The sequence below is a fragment of the Oratosquilla oratoria genome, chromosome 12, assembly GCF_046742065.1.
Source record: "Oratosquilla oratoria isolate Oo_2021 chromosome 12, ASM4674206v1, whole genome shotgun sequence".
In the NCBI taxonomy this organism is placed as follows: domain Eukaryota; kingdom Metazoa; phylum Arthropoda; class Malacostraca; order Stomatopoda; family Squillidae; genus Oratosquilla; species Oratosquilla oratoria.
This window is the reverse complement of record NC_134788.1, coordinates 14,880,063-14,898,960: the sequence shown is the minus strand read 5'-3', so window position 1 is coordinate 14,898,960 and position 18,898 is coordinate 14,880,063. Positions and strand designations below refer to the sequence as shown.

At 39.5% G+C, this 18,898-nt stretch overlaps 2 protein-coding genes across 3 annotated transcripts in view; one reads left to right on the top strand and one right to left on the bottom strand.

Moving 5' to 3' along the window:
* LOC143030569 (facilitated trehalose transporter Tret1-like) overlaps positions 1-18,898 on the top strand; it is a 459,285-nt gene that overhangs the window by 268,313 nt on the left and 172,074 nt on the right. The gene's annotated exons all lie outside the window — the stretch shown is intronic.
* LOC143030567 (facilitated trehalose transporter Tret1-like) overlaps positions 603-18,898 on the bottom strand; it is an 18,479-nt gene continuing 183 nt past the window's right edge. Inside the window, exons 2-5 of one of the 2 annotated variants that reach the window (XM_076193721.1) lie at positions 12,898-13,069; positions 10,900-11,294; positions 4,856-5,008; positions 603-3,377 (exon numbers count right to left, since the gene is read on the bottom strand). In XM_076193721.1, coding sequence (XP_076049836.1) covers positions 2,751-3,377; positions 4,856-5,008; positions 10,900-11,294; positions 12,898-13,069 — 1,347 coding nt within the window. In that variant the 3' untranslated portion in view covers positions 603-2,750. Of the gene's footprint in view, positions 3,378-4,855; positions 5,009-10,899; positions 11,295-12,897; positions 13,186-18,898 lie in introns of those variants that run through there. The other variant, XM_076193720.1, reaches the window with a different exon arrangement.

Below are 18,898 nucleotides of genomic sequence, written 5' to 3'. Positions count from 1 at the left end.
TATTTATATATATATATATATACATATATATACATATATAGATATATATTTATATATATATATATATATTTATATATATATCTATATATACATATATATATATATATTTATATATATATATTTATATATACATATATATATATATATTTATATATATTTACATATTAATATGTATGTATATATATATATATATATATATATATATATATATATATATATACATATGTGTGTGTGTGTGTGAAAAAAAATCTTCTGCAGGGATTCTAACCCTCGCCAGAGCGGCTTGTTTCATTCTGCCGAGGGCACTCGGGTGGAACGTGGTAGGTACTGTATTTCATCAAATCCTTTATGCAGGCTAGTCTTCCGACAAGTGTTTGTGTCATTTTGACATTTGGAAATAAACTCTTCTGCTGGGATTCGAACCCTCGCCAGAGCGGCTTGCTTCTTACAAGGCGAAGACCGTACTCGTCACTCCACCACAGCAGAAGAGTTTATTTCCAAATGTCAAAATGACACAATATATTTATATGTATATATATATATATATATATATATATATAATATATATATATATATATATATATATATATATATATGTCAAAGTATGTAAGACAAATGAGTGGAAGGGTGGCGAGATAAGCACAAGGACCTGTTGGAGATTTATTCTGACGTTTCGTCTTCCTTACCAGGACTTCTTCAGAGTACATACATTTCCAAATAATTGACACACTATATACCCGCTAAAGATCTCCACGTTCCACCACGGTCGACATCACCCCTACTCCCCCTCCGTTCTGCTTCGTGAAGTATTAAGCTGCTTGCCGTTCTTGTTAACTTGATCAACTCATCGAGGTTATTTTTCTCCTTTTCTTAGGAAGCCCTTTCCGTAGCACCTCTGTTTTGTCCCAGTCCGGTAGGTGGCTATGACTGTCCAAATAAATTACTAGAGAGTTTGATGTTCGGTGGGCCCTGACGTCATTCCTATGCTCCTTTGTCTTCTTTTTAATACTTCTACTGGTTTCTCCGAAGTAGCTCATAGGAGGACAGTTTCCACACGGTATTTTATAGGTGACGTTATTTTCCTCTTTGTTGCCCACGACTTTGTTTTGGTTCTTGGCAGCATCATATATTTTTGCTCCCGTGTTGAGTGCAATTTTGACACCAGCTTTAGTGAGCAAACGTCCCAACCAGTTTGATTGACTTGAGTTTGGTACGGACAGATATTCACCGCTAACAATTCAGATCACGTCTTCTTTGTTCTTTATGCTCCTTTTTGCTATATTTATAGCCTTTTCTTTTATCCGGTGCAATAACCCTTCCAGATAAGAGTTTGGTGAAGGCATTGAAATGTAATCTATCTTACCCTTGATCAATTATTCACTGCAAATACGGTATGCTGAAGAATCCAATGACTACTCCACTCTATCCTCTCATTATGGCCGGAGTAGTAGAGAATGATGTCGTCTTTATCGCACGGAATTTTCCCTTCCTCATCAAAATCCTCATATGACTACAAATTGTATGTCCATTATGTTTCGCTATTTTTCACAATCCACCTGAGCGAGGAGCACATCTCAGGACTAACCTGTAGGGATGGCGTCACCGTGCGGAATGACCCCGTGATGCTACCCTTGGTGGCTGACACGAACCTTCTTTAAGTTTTCGCCCTTTCCTAACTTCTGCAAATTGATTTCGTCCACCCAACCTGTTATAGGTTGTCTCCTACCACAGCTAATTTCTCACCCCGGACGACGACCTTAATTACCTAGAACCTCTGTTTTATATGATTATCCTACTTTCACAGTTACTTACAGAATGCGAACTTTTTATTAATGATTTAGTCTTGGCTCAATACTCATGGACTCGGAGAAGGAAAAATATCCAGCTGGAGCCGGGCAACATCGTCAACCGACGACCTGAAGGGTGCGGTAGGGCGAGAAAGGTGGGCTTCAGGTTACGATTTCCACTTGACCGACCTGCAGTTTGGAACAGTGCATAGTAACAAGGCAAAGGTCGAAGATAAACACGCCTCCTGGATAGAGCTCCTCGCCTTCAACGCTCAAGGAGAGGGAAATTTTGATCTGGAGAGATAAAGCCATGGATTAGGTGTATTATTTCTAACAGATAAGAGTTAATGCAATCGAGGACCAAAGAACAGAATACGAGTATAGTCTCACTTATATGTGAAGGGTAGTTGGAGCAGTAAAAAAGTACAGAGGGGAAGAAAGATGTCGTCAAGTTTCAAAGTAGGACGATGGAGTTATAGTCGTTCCATCATTTATTTATGGGAGTGAAATGTGGACACCCTCGCTCCAGCACCACCATATCCATGTAAACTTTGAACAGCCATGCCGACATTACACAATCCTAGCGCAACCCCACGGTTCTCGGGTCCTCGGAATCACCAGTAGACTTCTATGGAAAGAATATAGACTGTTGTCTGTATCATATTAATGTTTGTCTTTCTATGACACCGACTCTCTTTCAAGAAGAGAGCAGTTCCCCGTTGTTAGTCCTCCATGTGTGAAAAAATGGAATGGTGGGTGTTGGTGAATAGTCAAAGCTGATATAGAGTTTACCCAGTCCGAAACCCAAATTCTATTTTACAAATAATTCATTATAAACTCAATGTAGGTTCCTATTATTTCACATAGATGAAAAAAAGCGTCCACCTGTCAATGACACACTGGATATCAACCTCATAAACCTAATTAGGAAAGCATTTTACGTCGTCGACTGTAGACTAAATGTTACTTAAACATTTTCTGGAGCTGCAGAAGGGATCGACTCTTTGTTTCAGGGAGCCACCTCCAAGCAACAAAGGTCCCCAGAAGGATGGCCGCAGTTGGAATGAGGAGGATAAACCGGAGGGAAATAACACTTGTTAACCATGGGGTGATAAAAAGAAAACAGCCATATATTATGATACCCACAACAGAGCAAAGCGAACAGCCAACCGACTGAACGGCTGACGGAATCACTTCCCCCATCAGGATAGGAGGAACCAAGTTGATTCCTCCAGAGGAAAATATTATGAAAGACATTAAGGAGATCATCACGAATATTTTGGGGATAAAGGAAAAGGTCAAGGTAACAAAAGTTAAGACCAAGGATAAGATGCTCAAGATCGAAGAGCCGACGTAGAGGAGTCGTCTCCCGCACAGATCACTGACAAGGGCACCAAGAATCGCGCTGACAAGTCGAATAACCCCCAACAGGATGGTGCACAGGCGTGGGTCGAGGGTCATCCCCGCTTGACCGAAGATCAAGGTTGAATAAGGTACAAAAATGCTATAGCCGTTGGACCCATAGATGGCGAAGAGAGTAGCCATCAGTATGACAGGCTTGTAATTGCTCGACTGGCTCATTTGGTGAATCTGAAATACATGAGACATTTCTATTTATAAACAATACATTTGCTAGTCGTAACCTCTGCACAATATGTAATTACATTAAGCTACTAGATATTTCATTCCAGCCAGACAGTAATTATCAAGGACATGGTTTAAACAAGTCGATAAATAATGTAAATGTAATGTCGTCACAACGCTGGGTATCCCACAGAAACGTGCCTATGCATTGATTTGCAATGAACTTCAAATGACCAGAGTTTTAGCTTGTTGTGTCTTAAGGTTCCTTTGACATCATCAGAAACTGAATTGGTAGAACATATCAGAGGGGCAATATTGCTCTTCTTTATCTATATCCTAAGAGATGTCTTCAGCAGTTTGTGACCTTTGATAAAACTTAGTGTGCCACCTGCAACCAGTCGAAACAGTACAAGTATCTGATATATCCAGCTCCAAAGAGAACCAAGTCGATGATATCATCGGCCGAGAAGGTGATTTTTTAATGCAAGATTGTATTGCTGGATTGCCTGGAAAAGAGTCACACTGACACTGGCCTCTACTACGTTTATTTCTTGAGTTAGGTACGAGAGAACATTAAGAGGAATGGGCATGGGACACTGAAAAAAGGGTGCTCTCTCCACCAAGATAACGCTCTAGCTCACAAGTCCACGATGCTCATGGCTGCTATCCATGAATATGCATTCCAACTTTTCAGATACTTGCCCTGTTCAACTTTATCTGACGACCCCAGACTACCTGTTCCCTAAACTAGCTAAAGATACATTTTACATGTTTGACTACACAAATCTGAAAACAGTGCCTGATGTAGCATGCCACTTTGTTTTAATGAACCTGACACACTGAAAACAACTTGGGCTACTTGTTCATTCGCACTCTCTCTGTAAAAACTGTCAGATAACATAACCTCCATTTAGAAAACTTATGTATCACCCTGGCTCGCACCAGGTGACTTTATGGCATTCCTACATTCTGTTTCTATTTGTATCGTTTTACGTTCCTCTAAACAGAGATGCGGTTTTCTACGCTAATATTATAAAACACTTCATTTGTAATCCGCATATCTCACTGAAGACCAGTTTTCCATAATTTCCGATTTTCATTTTCAAGTTCGTGTAAATTTTGCATAGATTGATACTCCAGCGATTGATAAAGTTTCTATGTCTAATAAACTTCCGCCAAGTGAAGAGGAACAGGCTCTAAAGTACTTCCTTTATTTCTCCTCGCATATCCATACCTCTACAACAACAGATATATGTCAATCCAAACATACCTTTTCCTCACCTTCTTATATCAGTGTTATTTGCCGTGTCCTTTATTTTTATACACACACACACACACACACACACACACACACACACACACACACACACACACACACACACACACACACACACACACACACACACACACACACACACACACACACACACACACACACACACACACACACACACACACAGTTGTATGTATATAAGGATCCTTACCTGTTCTCTGACTCCTGGTTTTTCACTGCTCAGGGAGACGCATTTTTTTACTTCCTGAAAGTGATCTTCCACATCGTCAGCAGAGGGATAAAGCGATTTCAGAGCGGAGACGGCAGCATCTCTCTGTCCCTTTTTAACCAACCAGTACGGGGACTGGGGAGAAAATATTCAGTATAGGGTATACGTTTTCCTCTCTCTCTCTCTCTCTCTCTCTCTCTCTTTCACACACACACACACACACACACACACACACACACACACACACACACACACACACACACACACACACACACACACACACACACACACACACACACACACACACACACACACACACACACACACGAGCATAGCTCCCCTTCCCGCAAAATACAACTAGGTAAATACAACTAGGTAAATATACACACACACACACCAATAAATCTAAAAATTATTTCAAGGAAACAGGCAATGAATGCATAAGAATCAGAAGATAATTTAAGAGACCTTGAAATAGGTGTAACACACATGTGTAGATATTAACCAAAGTTGGTCGATAAATATGATAATCGTAAATTTAGACAGAGGGAAAGAATCAGCAACTACAAGATTTTATACAATATTATGTGAACATGCATACGAATCAATCTGACATAATGAATTTCTCCAGATTATATTTACCAAGATAAATGATTCTGAAGAAGAGGAGAGGATAGCTGGAAACAGCGTTGAATAATATCACTGTGGAAGTTCGAGAAGTACAAAATCTGCTCAATAAACTAAATATTGCTAAATCTGATGGTATCTCAAATTGAATACTAAAGAATGTAGAGAACAACTGGCGTACTAGATTCATGGGCTGGAGTAGAAAGTAGGAGTTAATTAAACCGAGTCTGCTGGAGTGAATATACTTTTTGAAGAACATTTGTGAATAATAGGATATCATATTCTAAACAACTAATTTAGCTCAGTATTCGTAAACGAAACACCTTAGAGTGAAGTCCTTATTGAAGCCTGTGATAAGTCTAGGGGAAACTCACTCACTACTGTAATTATAACAAAAGAAAATATTAAAAGATCTATAGAAAAACTCAAAGTTGATAAAACATCAGGGCCTGACGGTTGGCATCCAAGAATATTGAAGGAAATGAAAAACGAGATTGTTGTTCCATTAGAAATTATAAAAAAAAACACATATCCAGAGATGTATCAAAAGAATGGAAGTTAGTTAACGTTACCCCCATATCTAAAAAGGGCGACGAAAAGAAACTAATTAGTTGGCCTATAAACTTGATCTTATCGAAGACTGTTTAGAAAGTAACTATTTGATAAACGAGATCCAGCATGGGTTCAGACGGAAACGTTTTTACGTGACCAACCTGTCCCGCACGAAAGACTATCTGCTAAATTAGCTTCACACGGAATTAGTGGTAGCCTATTAAAGCTGGACTATACTCCATTCCGATTAGAAATGATGGAAAACGAATACTTTCTCATAGTAGCTTGAATAATGAAAAGTTGGAACGAGTGTGAGGAAGAAAGGGAGGAGGAGGAGGAGGAGGAGGAAGAGGAGGAGGAGGGAAGGAGTCATCAACTACCATTCCTCTCTCCCTCCCTTCCCTCTCTTCTTCGCGCCACGAGCGTCATGACACAAAATATTGATAAAAATCCTTGATTTTAATTTTCTTGTGGATTTTATGTGAAATATGAGTGTACCATCGTGTTCAAGAGTTGTTTATGTAGGAGAACACGTGTTTTATTCTACATTTGTTATAACTGCTGTAGACATCGATTATAAATAAAGATGTGCATAAACCGATCATTTATTTTCCTTGATTTCAACTCTACATAATTAGTTAGTTTCTTACCCTATATAGTTTTGAAAATTTTGTTATAGTTGTAGAATGACTGCTCTTTCCAGTAATTGAAACCAAAATTTCTTATGTTATAAACAAAGTGGAGAAATACAATATTATCTGAAGGAGGTGAGAAATTTGTGTAACGCTGGTGCCTGTGTGGAGCAGGAGTCTGCAGTACTACCAACTGTACCGAGCTGCATGGCAGAAATCGAGTGTAATTTCTTACTGGAATGGACTATCGTGATTTGTTTAATGTAAATAGGGAGTTTTTCTATATGCCAAACTTCTATATGGAAAAATATACAAGTGAAGTTCCTCAGTGTTTCGTTCTTGGGCCACTTCTATTCAAAGTATTCATAAATGGTATAAACCCTAAAACAATTGTCTCAAAGTATGCTGATCATACAAAAAATGTGCGGAATGGCAAATGATCACCTGAACCAATTAGATATTCAAGAAGATTTAGATAAACTAGAGCAATTGCCTGAAAAGTGACTAATGAAATTTAACACAAGTAAATGTAATGTTATGCATATAGGTAAAAATAACAGTAAGTGCGATTACAGGTTATTTGGAAATTCCTTAACAAAAAGGGATAGTGAAAAGAATCTCGGCACAATTATCAGCAATGATCTCAAATCATCTAAGCAATGCATTTCCTCTTCAGAGAAAGCAAATAAGATTCTAGGACTGATTGCGTGATCTTGTGATTTTAAAAGTCCATCTGTCATTAGCAAGCTATATAAATTATTAGTTTGTCTAGATTTGAATGTGCTGTATCCGTATGGTCACCGAATCTCATTAAAGACATTGGCAAATTAGAAAAAGTACAACGACTAGCCATAACACCGATTCTAAAAATCAGAAATAAATAATACGAAAATAGACTAAACCATATGAATCAATTTTTCTAAAAAAAAAAAAAAAAAAAAAAAATAATAATAATAATGATAATAATAATAATGACAATAAAAGTAGGCTCAGGGGTGATTTGATACAAGTCTTTAAAATTCTAAAGGGAATTGCCAACATAAAAAATTGCGAAATTCTCACTGTACGTGAATCAGACTAGAATTAATGGTCTCAAACTGTTATGTAGTAGCTTTAATCTAGAAGTAGTTAGGAACAATTCCGCTAACCGTGTAGTAAATGAATGGAAGTTTTAAAATTAATTTAGATGAACACCTAAGCAATATGTTGTGATGCCTGCCATTTATTCTATTTGATTTTATGAATATATTTTAAGATTCATTTAGATGAACACCTAAGCAATGTGCTGTAATGCCTGCCATTAAATCTATTTTATTTTTCATTTATTGGTATTTATCTTTTTATCGTTATCTATCTGTTTTATTACTATTCATCTGTTTGTTTATTATTTATCATTATCTGTCTATTTATTTTATCTATTTATTGATTTACATATTTATTTGTTTATTTTTGTCTCTATTCATTTTTTATGTTTCTTTTCTCATTCGACCTAGTTGTGGACCAAAAGGCCTACTGTTGGCATGCTCTTCCTTTGAAATCCTTTGTAATCCTATACAAGCACTCCTCCAGCACTCTGGAACATTCTCCTACCTTAGGCACACATTAAACGACCTCAGTAGGTAACCCACTATAACCGTTCCTCCCTTTATTAGACACTCTGCATGACACCTATTCAAACCAGGCGCCTTTCTAATTTGATCACTTTCAGTGGTCTTTGTATCATATATTTTCCTATCACTCTGTCATTTTCCTCTTTCATCAGTCATTTTCCTACCTCCTCCCACCGCCACAATCATTCCCTCCCTAACATCCTGCACAATTCTCTGAAACATTCTACTTATCTTTCCATCTGTTCATCTTCATGTTTTACCTTTTCCTTTCTATCTGACTCATTCCCATTTTTTTTTTCAATTCCTCCCGAGATATCTTTTCATTCTTTCCGATCTTCTCAATCAAACTCCTGCCTCATTTTACAACTGCTCTTTTCTTTGCCTCCTTCACTTTCCATTTTGCTTTTTCCCTCTTCTTGTGTCTCTTATGTGCTTACCTAGATCTACCTTGCAACCAATTCATATACGCTTGCTTCTTAGCCTTTACCACCACCTCCATTTCTTTATCTCTCCATTCATTACCTTTCCTAATGTCCCCTACCATCCTCGTTATCCCTCATATCATATTTGCACACTTTGTCACTTCCTCCTTGAAGCATACAAATTATTTCTCTACTCCTACTTCACTTTACGTTTTAAAGTAAAGGGAAGCATAATAGATTGAAACAGCCCAAAGGAGTTTCTCCCCGTCTTCTTTCCTACATGAGGGGACGGAGAGGGGAGGTCGCCGAATCAATGAAACGGCTTTGCAGTGGATGTGCTGTGTCTTGCGATACTTCTTCTGACCCAAGGCAGTGGATAAGATGCAGGAATGACCCGTCACCCATGATGTGCCAAGATAAGAGGGAGAGAAGAGGGTAGAGGGGAGTGGAGTATGTAGGGGATGAAATGGGTGGGAGTGATTTCTATACTTTTTTTTTGGGAGGGGGGGCTACCTCCCGTGTAAGGGGGAAGAAAGCCTTTGATATATATATGTATGTATGTGAATTTATTCTCAGCATCTCTATACCCCTCTCATTTTTCCTCCTCTACTTTTCCTCCAATCTCAATTTTTCAATTAGAAAATTATCTGGCACTCCCTCACTCTTTCGCCTGAAAGCATGAGCGTAAAAAACTTCTCCAATTCTCAGTTTGAGTAGCACTACATAGTCCATTAATTCCTTCCTTTTGCCACCCTTTCTCATATATACTTGTGTTTAGTTCACTTCTTAAACACTGCTGTAATCGTCTCACTTTCTAAACACATCCCAAACACCATATTTCCACTATCATTTTTACCTGGCATCATGACCCCCCTTTCCACTCCATTTATTGGCTCATCTCTTACCAAAGCACTGAAATTCATCAACACCTCTGCATTTACAATCCCCCTAAAACCCGCTAAACACTCATTTAAATATATATAAAAAGAGTGGTATGGTGGCGAGTTGGTCACGTTTCTCACTACCAGGACCGTATGCACTCCAATTTCATCATCACTCGCATTATCTTCAAAGACACTTCCCTCCACTCCACCACGCACTTTCCTATTCATCGCTTACCAGCAGAGCCACTCCATCCCTCACTCGACCCCTCATCACATCCGACACTGTCCTCACCACATTCCCAAACTCAGACTCGCACCTCCCTTCAATTTGGTTTCACTTAACGCTACCACATCCATCTTCCTTCTCATAAAGAAACCAGCAATATCTACCCTTTTAATCTTATCTGTACCACAACCATGTACATACCCAATTAGTAGGGTTCTGATTGGAGTCCTTTTATCAGGCCCTCTTATACATTGACTTTTCGTAGGAAAAACATACAGACAACAGAGTCCCTAGTATTATCACTCCATCCCACTTAGTCGCCTTTTATAATACACATGGAAAATACGGTGGCAGAATTCTCAACCCCCTCCCCACACACACATCACCGCCACATGAGAATCCAAAAGAGGTAGAATCACAGAAGTGGTAAAGGATAGGTTTAAGGGAACAGTGCAAAGAAGGGACAAATGTAGTATGATACAATTTAGAGTTCCTTCCATTTCAACACCTCAAATGAAAGATAGAACACATGATGAGGATCATGCAATGGAGAAATAGGTTACACCAAAGATAATTTATACATCTTTGGGTGTACACATAAAAGAAAAATCAAACCGGATGGACACTTGAAAATTCAAAGCTATTTCTATCTATACAAATGAGCTTAAGATAAAACTGTTTATAGTGCAGTTCTTTAAACAGAGTCTTGAATATCCAACAATGATATTGATCCACGAAAGGAAGACATCGTCAAACGAGAGAAAATACATGTAACCTTAACCATGAGATTTTATGAAGAATGGGCGCTGACTGGAGCTACCAAATACCATTGAAATAAATGGGTGAAATGACACAACTATACAAATTTCCCAAAGAGGAAAAATTTGTGAATAAGGAAAATTCCACCCGGTAATTATAAATGGCAATATATGTTCATGGAGAGAGGAAATATCTCGTGGGAAAAGAATATAAAAAATTGAAATGATCACGACCAACACACGCACATCCACGCGTACATATCCAGTACATACACACGGGCAAATATATAAATTACATAGTGTCAATACACGTACCTCAGGCACGAATATGAGAAGTATTAATTGAGCTACAAATGGCAGAGCGCAGAAAAGCGTTGTGTAGTCCCAAGGCAGGAAGATATCAGCCACATTGACTTCTAGACTTCCCAGGATTGACATAAACCTCGGAATACTTGCAGCGACCCCTCGTATATTAGGAGACACAAGCTCGCTGACCAATGGCTGTATCGTCGTCACTATAATGGCAAAGGGCGCCCCTGAAATGGCCCGGCCTATGAAGAGTGCCGTTTTAGATGAGGTGAGGCCCATCAGCAACCAGGAGGCAATGGCCAACACGACGCCTACTACCACGGAGCCTTTGAGTCCGACTAACTGGACGATGAATCCAGAGAGTAGCATGCAAGGGATGCATGTGATGATGGGCAGAGTAGCTGTGAAAGAAAATGTTCATTTACTTCTAAGATTAATAGGTGAATTGACTTTGGAATGAAAGGATCGCACCTAAGAATTTTGGAACTCTCGGCTGGATTCAGCTTTGGGGTTCATCATAGTAGTAAGGTCCTAATTTATGGAGCTCCGTGGCAAGAAGTTGACATTTGTTTAGGGTGTACAGATTGCCTGAGTCCACGTGAACGACGCGACCTGACGCTGCCTTAGACCAGCCAGCCAGCCAGCCAGCCAGCCAGCGTCAGGTCGCGGCGGCGCCACCCAGGCCGGAGACAGCCAGCGTTAGGTAGTGTCGCCCACGTGGCCTCAGGTATTCTGTACAACAAGAGAGATAACGGCAGTTTAGGGTCCCAAGCAATTTCTTATCTTGTTTATAAGTTGGGTAGTTACTTCTAACATTAACTCTTTCTTCAAAATATATTGTCAAGAACGTAGGGGACGTGGGTCTGGTTGAAGACAAACTCTGGATTTGTTAGTTTATATATAGTTGGGCGCATACGAATCAGAGAAATAAGCTCGCTTTTGCCAGCGAGAGGAGCGGGGGAAAGAGTAGGAGACGGTGGCTGTCCTAGGCGAGGCGAGGTCTCGGTTCTGGAGGTGGCTGAAGATAGCTTCCTCAGTCCCGAGGCCGTCTGTCCTTGGTGAACTCCCGATAGCCCCTTGTAGTATTAACCGGGATCAGGTTATGACCCTCGCATTTTCTGTCCCTTCGGAGACGCTCAGCACAGCTGGGAGATGCTGATGTTTCAGGAGACTCGCGACGGGTCGTCGGACCTCAAGGGCCCGTTTATCCGACCGACCCGATGAGACCGGGGCATAACCTCAGGGCAGTGAGTCGGTGACTGCCCTGAGGTGTTTGGTCTCTGGGGACCTTCGGAGGCGCCGACGTTGCTTATATATGCGCCGCTAGCAAGGGCAACTTCCTGACATACAGTATACATATATGTATATTTCCATTAGGCACAGCTACATTGTTGTGAATACGAAAGATGTGAGGTTTTGGTAAATATTGTTCCATATAAATATATATATATATATATATATATATATATATATATATATATATATATATATATATATATATATATATGTATGTGAGTCGTTCAAAATCTGCCAAGCCAAGGATTCTTACATCCATAAGAAGTGCTAAATCCCTTTTTTATTCTTATTCTTCACCCGGATTCTGGCCCCTAGTCAATAAAAATCCAAAAGATTTCGGCAAGCCTGCATGGCATACTTATGAGGCAAAACATCTTACAATGAAATATGAAGGTTTTGCCCTTGTAGTTCTTTGTATGAATTAAAAAAAAAAAAATAGTGACCTATATACTTTGCTTTAACCCTGTTCATACCAGATGTCAATTTCTCTCTTATTCTGGCCAATACCAGGTTATCTTATTTGTCTACGTGGCATTTCCTTGTTAGCGAAAGGAATGTAGCCTATTTCAAACGAGTGTCTTTTTTCCGCCTGCCAGTTTTTTTTTTTTTTTTTTTTCTTATGTCCGGGGCCCTCTCTAGTTACCAAATTGATTGCATTACTACAGAGAATAATGTAATTACTTCCACGAGAGATACATAGATGATTACCTAGCCAGCCTACTTCGTAATCCGTCATTAGTAACCGAGGGTATGAAGGAGTGGAGACGTTGGCAGTCGTGATATTATTGCTGGTCACGATGAGGTCAGCGAAGATATTCGGCCACGCCATGAAGTTTCCACCTATCAGCATGCAGCCGGCAGCCACAATAGCAAACGCAACCTGCAGCAGAAAAATACATATAACAAGGACAGCACACACACACACACACATACACACACACACACACACACACACACACACACACACACACACACACACACACACACACACACACACACACACACACACACACACACACACACACACACACAAAATTAACATATCAATCATCAACGGGGCCGACGCCTTTCTCGGCAGTTTCTCCGAGTATGCCCCCGTGAAGCCAATTTTCCCACTTCAAAAAGCTTTTCGCAGGATTGGTCGATTTGTATCAACCAAGAGTTTCCTAAGCACCACCTTCATGTGCTCAAATGAAGGTTGATTTTTATAGAGAGAACCCTATGATTGGGATCAATATCAGGGAAGTATGTCATATGTCCATATAACCGATGTTGACTTTTAAGAATTATGCTAGCAATATTAGTGATACTTCATAATTTTCCCAAGGCATTTGGTAATAAGAACTTCAAGGTGACTTTTCAAATTAGAATAAAGTGTCCATGTCTCAAAGTCGTATGTCAGTACTAGAAACTCGTGACATGAAGGCTTGGATTTTATTGTTCCAGCATAAATATCGACAACGCCATAAGCTTTGCTTGAACATGCAAATTATAAAAAAAAAAAAAAAAAAAAAAAAAAAAAAAAAAAAAATAGATGTACACTACCAGGGAAGAACAGTTTGAATTGTACCATCCTGTAATCACTTAGTCTTGAACTGTATCATTATGAAAGCCCTTAATGTTGGCCCAAGATATCTGTAGTCCCACCGGTTTTGTCATCCTTCACAATGATTTCAGGGCTGCAACCATAACCTTGAACGGCTCCGCAAGAAGTTCTGCGTCATCGACAAAGATAAACTCAGCAACTTTAATGTTGTTAATGGATGTGTATTCGTAGATCACAAAGCACCACACGGTGCACTGAATTAAACGCATTAATTAATGGAATCATCAACATGGGGGGCTGCAAGTAACACCTACTACGAGTAAGACTCACGTTGGTGCTCGCTCCACAAGAATACGAAGCACTAGGTAGGTACAATCATTTTTTGGCTCGTTGGTTGTAAGCATAGACTACTCCTGCCCTATTGAATGCATAAGTTTTATGCAGTCGGTACGTTAGGAAATGTAGTTGGGTCCCCACAGACCAAATTCAAAATAATGCTGGACACTCTTAATTAACATCTACTAGCTATCCTTCCTTGCAATTACCACCCCCCTTAACCATCCCCCTGCAATTACCATCCTCTATGACTCCATCTCTCCAACGCGATGAAATACGATGGGCCTCTGAAACTTTAGTAGACAAGAGGAATCCCGCGCCAGCAACTGATGGGTAATCACCTTGTAATTGTTGCAGTCGTGTTGATCCTCTTTCCCCCTCCAGATAGAGACGAAAAGTCCATTCTTACAGTCAAAGGGAATGATACCGGACTGTCAATAGGCTTTGCCTTCGGTTTTCAGTAACCTCGCGCCTACGTTGCAGATATCATCTACATTTCCACTCTTCAGCTTAATCACAGCCTCTCTAACCTCCCTCAGAGACGGCGGACTTTCATCTATCAGTGTACCGGCAACCGTCACCCAACTAACAGCTAGAGGTGACTGGCCGCTTGGAGAGTCATCACTGTACGTCTCCTCCAAACAATCAGTCCAGCGGACTGTACACTATTTTCCAATCAGCTGTCCGTACAGTGCTTACCAGTGTCACAGATTTTGAGCAGAATTTCTTTGGGAATCGGTAAGTAGGTTTAAGTATCTACATCGAGATGACCCCTGACATCCTTAACGATCCCCCAGACATACTTCTCCTTATTTCTTCTCAAAAGAGCACTAGTGCCCCACTTCAGAATCCCATATTGTTTCAGGTCCTCATACAATCTGGCAGCATGATTCATTCATATATTCTCCTATGTCTTTGGATTTGGACGTTTTCCACTACACTCCCCGGCAGCTTCTAGAGTTTCACATTTTAAGGTCTACGACAATTTCTTCTGGGTTGTGCAGGGCACCAAGCACATCAGAGCATTTAGTGATTGCTGCAACATACTCCTGATTGTACGAATCAACCCTGAGAATCTACAAATGAAATCCTAGTAGAGTGTAATTCTTCTGGATTTGCCATGCAGCTTGAGCATTGCAACCACAGATTGATTAATTATCGACCGACTCAGCATTTTGATAAACCATGCAGTTCTGTAGGATCCCTCAACGACTACTGACATAGATACAACATATTTTCTTTGCCGCTCCTTTGGTGTTGCTATAACAAGTATTATGTTCAAATAATTTCAACATTCCTTAATCAACCCAATCTCTCATCTCCTTGTCTACCCTTCCCTTTGCTCTCCGCCTCACCTCCAAATTTCTCATTCTATCCATCCTCATAACTCCAACCGTACATCTTAAACACTCCACCTCAAACATGATTAGGTTCTGAATTTCTATCTCCTTCAGATTCTAAGTCTCTGCTCCATATAGTCCCGAGGCACAATCACCCCTTAGCGCAGTCCTGTTCTTGTTTTCACCCTCCATATACCTGCTTCTCATGACATTCGCATTCCCTGAGATATTTACTTGTTTCTCTTACGCTATTATTAACTTTCACCTGCATTCCTCCATTCCCATCTACAAGTAACCCCAAATACTTAAAACTCTCCACTTCCACTTCCTCCAACCTCTCGCCCTAAAACTTTTGTACATCCCATCACCTTACTTTTATCTACATTTAATTTAACCTTCTTTCTCTCTACCCAAACTACACCACAGTGTGAGCCTATCTTGCAACTAATTACAACTAATTTACCTCCTACTTTCCTCCACTTTTATCCAGTAACTTTAAGCACCTACCTAGCAACCTCGCGTTTACCTCCCGTATCACCCTACCCACATAGGTATACGTTGAACAACCATTGTGACATCATACAACCCTGACGCAGTCTCATTTTCACCCCCAAACAACTCATTCTCTCCATTCCCTACTCTCATTTTCTATCTTCTAATCACGTAAAAAAAAAAAAAAAAAAAAAATCAAATAAAGTAAAATAAAAAATACCACCCTCAGCAGACTTCCCATTATCCCATACACCCGCAACATATCCCGTAACACCTCCCTCTTAATCTTGTCATTCGCCTTCTCCAAGTCTGAGAAAGCCCAAATGACATCCATAACCTTTGCCAAAAATCGATCGTATATATGTCTCCCTACAGAGTAGTGTGTATTCAATTAGGAATTCAGATATCAAGTAAAACCTCACCCTTCAAATGATAACCATAATGCTCTTCCTCAGTTACTTCCTCTGTTCCCTTTTAATTCTCTCGCTTAACAACCTTTCATACCTCTTACCAACTATTCTTGACAGACTGACCTCCCTAAAAATGTTGCATGAATATCCCCCTCCATTTCCTTTGTATACCACAACTATACATGTACTTTTCTGGTCTATTGGAATATTTTCTTCCTTAGGCCCACATTAAGTAATCTTACTGGCCATTACAATAGAGTTAATCCTCCCTTCATCAGATACTTCACTCGATATTCGCCTAATTCAGTCGTCTTACCAATTTTATTTGTTTCAATGAACTTTATTTCCTCTTTTCCTATAGACCGATCACTTTCCTCTCCCATCAATCAATTTCTTCGCATCCCCCATTGCCACAATCAAAGCCTCCTCTCCACCAGTCAACAAATCCCTGAACCACTCTACGCATCTTCCTCTTACTACTTTCACTTGCTTTAGCATATGTTCATCTACAGTATTTACCTTCGCCATTCCAACCGACTTGCTCCCCGTCACTCTTTTTACTTCCTTCCAAAACATACTTTTATTCCTCTCAAAACTCTCCATCAAACACGTTGTGTTTCCTTTGTCTCCCTCACATTTACTATGTAGGTTTTACGTGGTTCCCAATTTCTTTGCAGCCAATCATCATGTGCTCGCTTCTTTTCTGCCACCACGGCCTTCACCTCTATTGCACCATTTGCTTCTTCTTCTTCTGTTTCCTCCCATCTTCATCTTACATTTCATCTCTTCCTCCTCGAACCATACCCATTCTTCTTCTACTCCTATTTTTCTTATGTCCTTCACTTCATCCCATATTTCTCTCAGTTTCATTTTGTGTTGTTTCCTTTTTTTCTTTTGTGCTCACCTTCAGCACTTTTCTTCTTCTTTCCACTTCACTCTAAAGTTTCATTTTATTAGATAATAATCTGACTATCTACTGCCCTTTCCTCTTGATAGATTCACGTCCAGAATTCCTCCAATCCTCCTTTTGAGCACTATTATCCTCTCATCCACCAACCTCGCCCACGAATATTTATGTCTGTATCTTTGTCAGAGTTATGATCATAATTTCCCCCATCAATACACAGCCTTAATATCCTCTCTTCGTTACGACTCCTTCCTACTATTCTCCTACTCTGGCATAAAGATTTTGTCCCAAAATTCTCTACACACATCAAGATAAATCTAAAATGCTTCCCTATCCTCTTCACTTTTCTCATTACCACGGCCATATGTAGTCACAGATCCCTATATCTTCTATCTCAATTTCATAGTTGATGACACTTCTCTCCATTCCTTTCTACACACAGTTGAAACAATGATACTCCTTTTCTGCCTTCTTCATTCTCATACTTCTTTTCTCCTTCTTCTTCCTCTCCCTCTCCCTCAACACTGAGGTACTCTCTTTACGTTCCTGAAAGCCTCTATATCTACTCCTTTTCTTCTCTTTTTATTCTGTTATTAGTCATACTCCTTTCTGACACCTGCTTGGGCACCAACTATAGTATGACATCTTATGTTGAAAACATGGATGTTTAATTAAAGTGTTTGTTCTCCGAAATATTATATCCTTGCATCATTCATAACATCTCCACAAAACCAGTTTTGATATGAGAAAAAAGGTAAATCAACCAATCAGTCAATTAGTCAATCAATCAGTTGATTATCAATCAGTCAGTCAGTCAACTAATTCATCAATAATTCCACCATTCAGCCACCTGAAGTCCACCGGTGAGTAAAAGGCTTTCCCAACCTCTTTCACAAGTCGTGCGGCTTCACCTGCAAAAAATCTCTGAATAGTCTCTATCTTCTGCCTGGTCGTTCTTTCATGGCAATTTTTATCAATCTGTAGTGGAATATATGTTTTTGAAGCTTGCCTGTTCTCTTGGTTGGTTTTCATTTAGAAATTGGCTCTATTTGTAAAATAGATAAAAGAATGAAAATATTGTATACGTTTGATCACAAACTAAATTGTCGATAAATGAATAAGATCTTTCTGGCCCCCTTTATTGTGAAATAAAATTGCTATATCACCGGACCATGATTCAGAAATACTGTAGGAGAGGTAATCTACGATACGATACACTATCTTCCCCAGTTGATTTTCTTCGTTTTATCGTTTAAAAGGCGAATCTCACGGCTTCACTCGTGATTTCTGATACACAAATAACATTTACAGATAAATTTACTGAATCTGCTGTGATATTTTAGAGGTCAGGCTCTTGATAATCATATTTCTATATTTTTTTCTAACCAATGTGACTCTGAAATTGACGATATTTCCTTTCCTGCATTCCAAAGAAAGCTTCTGCTGCCTTACTAAAGCTAATCTATGCTGGTGACGACATGAAAATGCATATTTCAAGAATTCAGATGTTTAAAACCTCACCTCTCAAGTAATGACCTATGATTTTTCTCACAGTTTCACAATATACTTTTATACTCTTACCTCTTCCTTATTCTTTTACGCACATTATTTAAGAAAAATTCAAGATGGTTGTTATTCCAACACTTCCAAATTTTCTTTGCGCTATGTCGTTGGACAA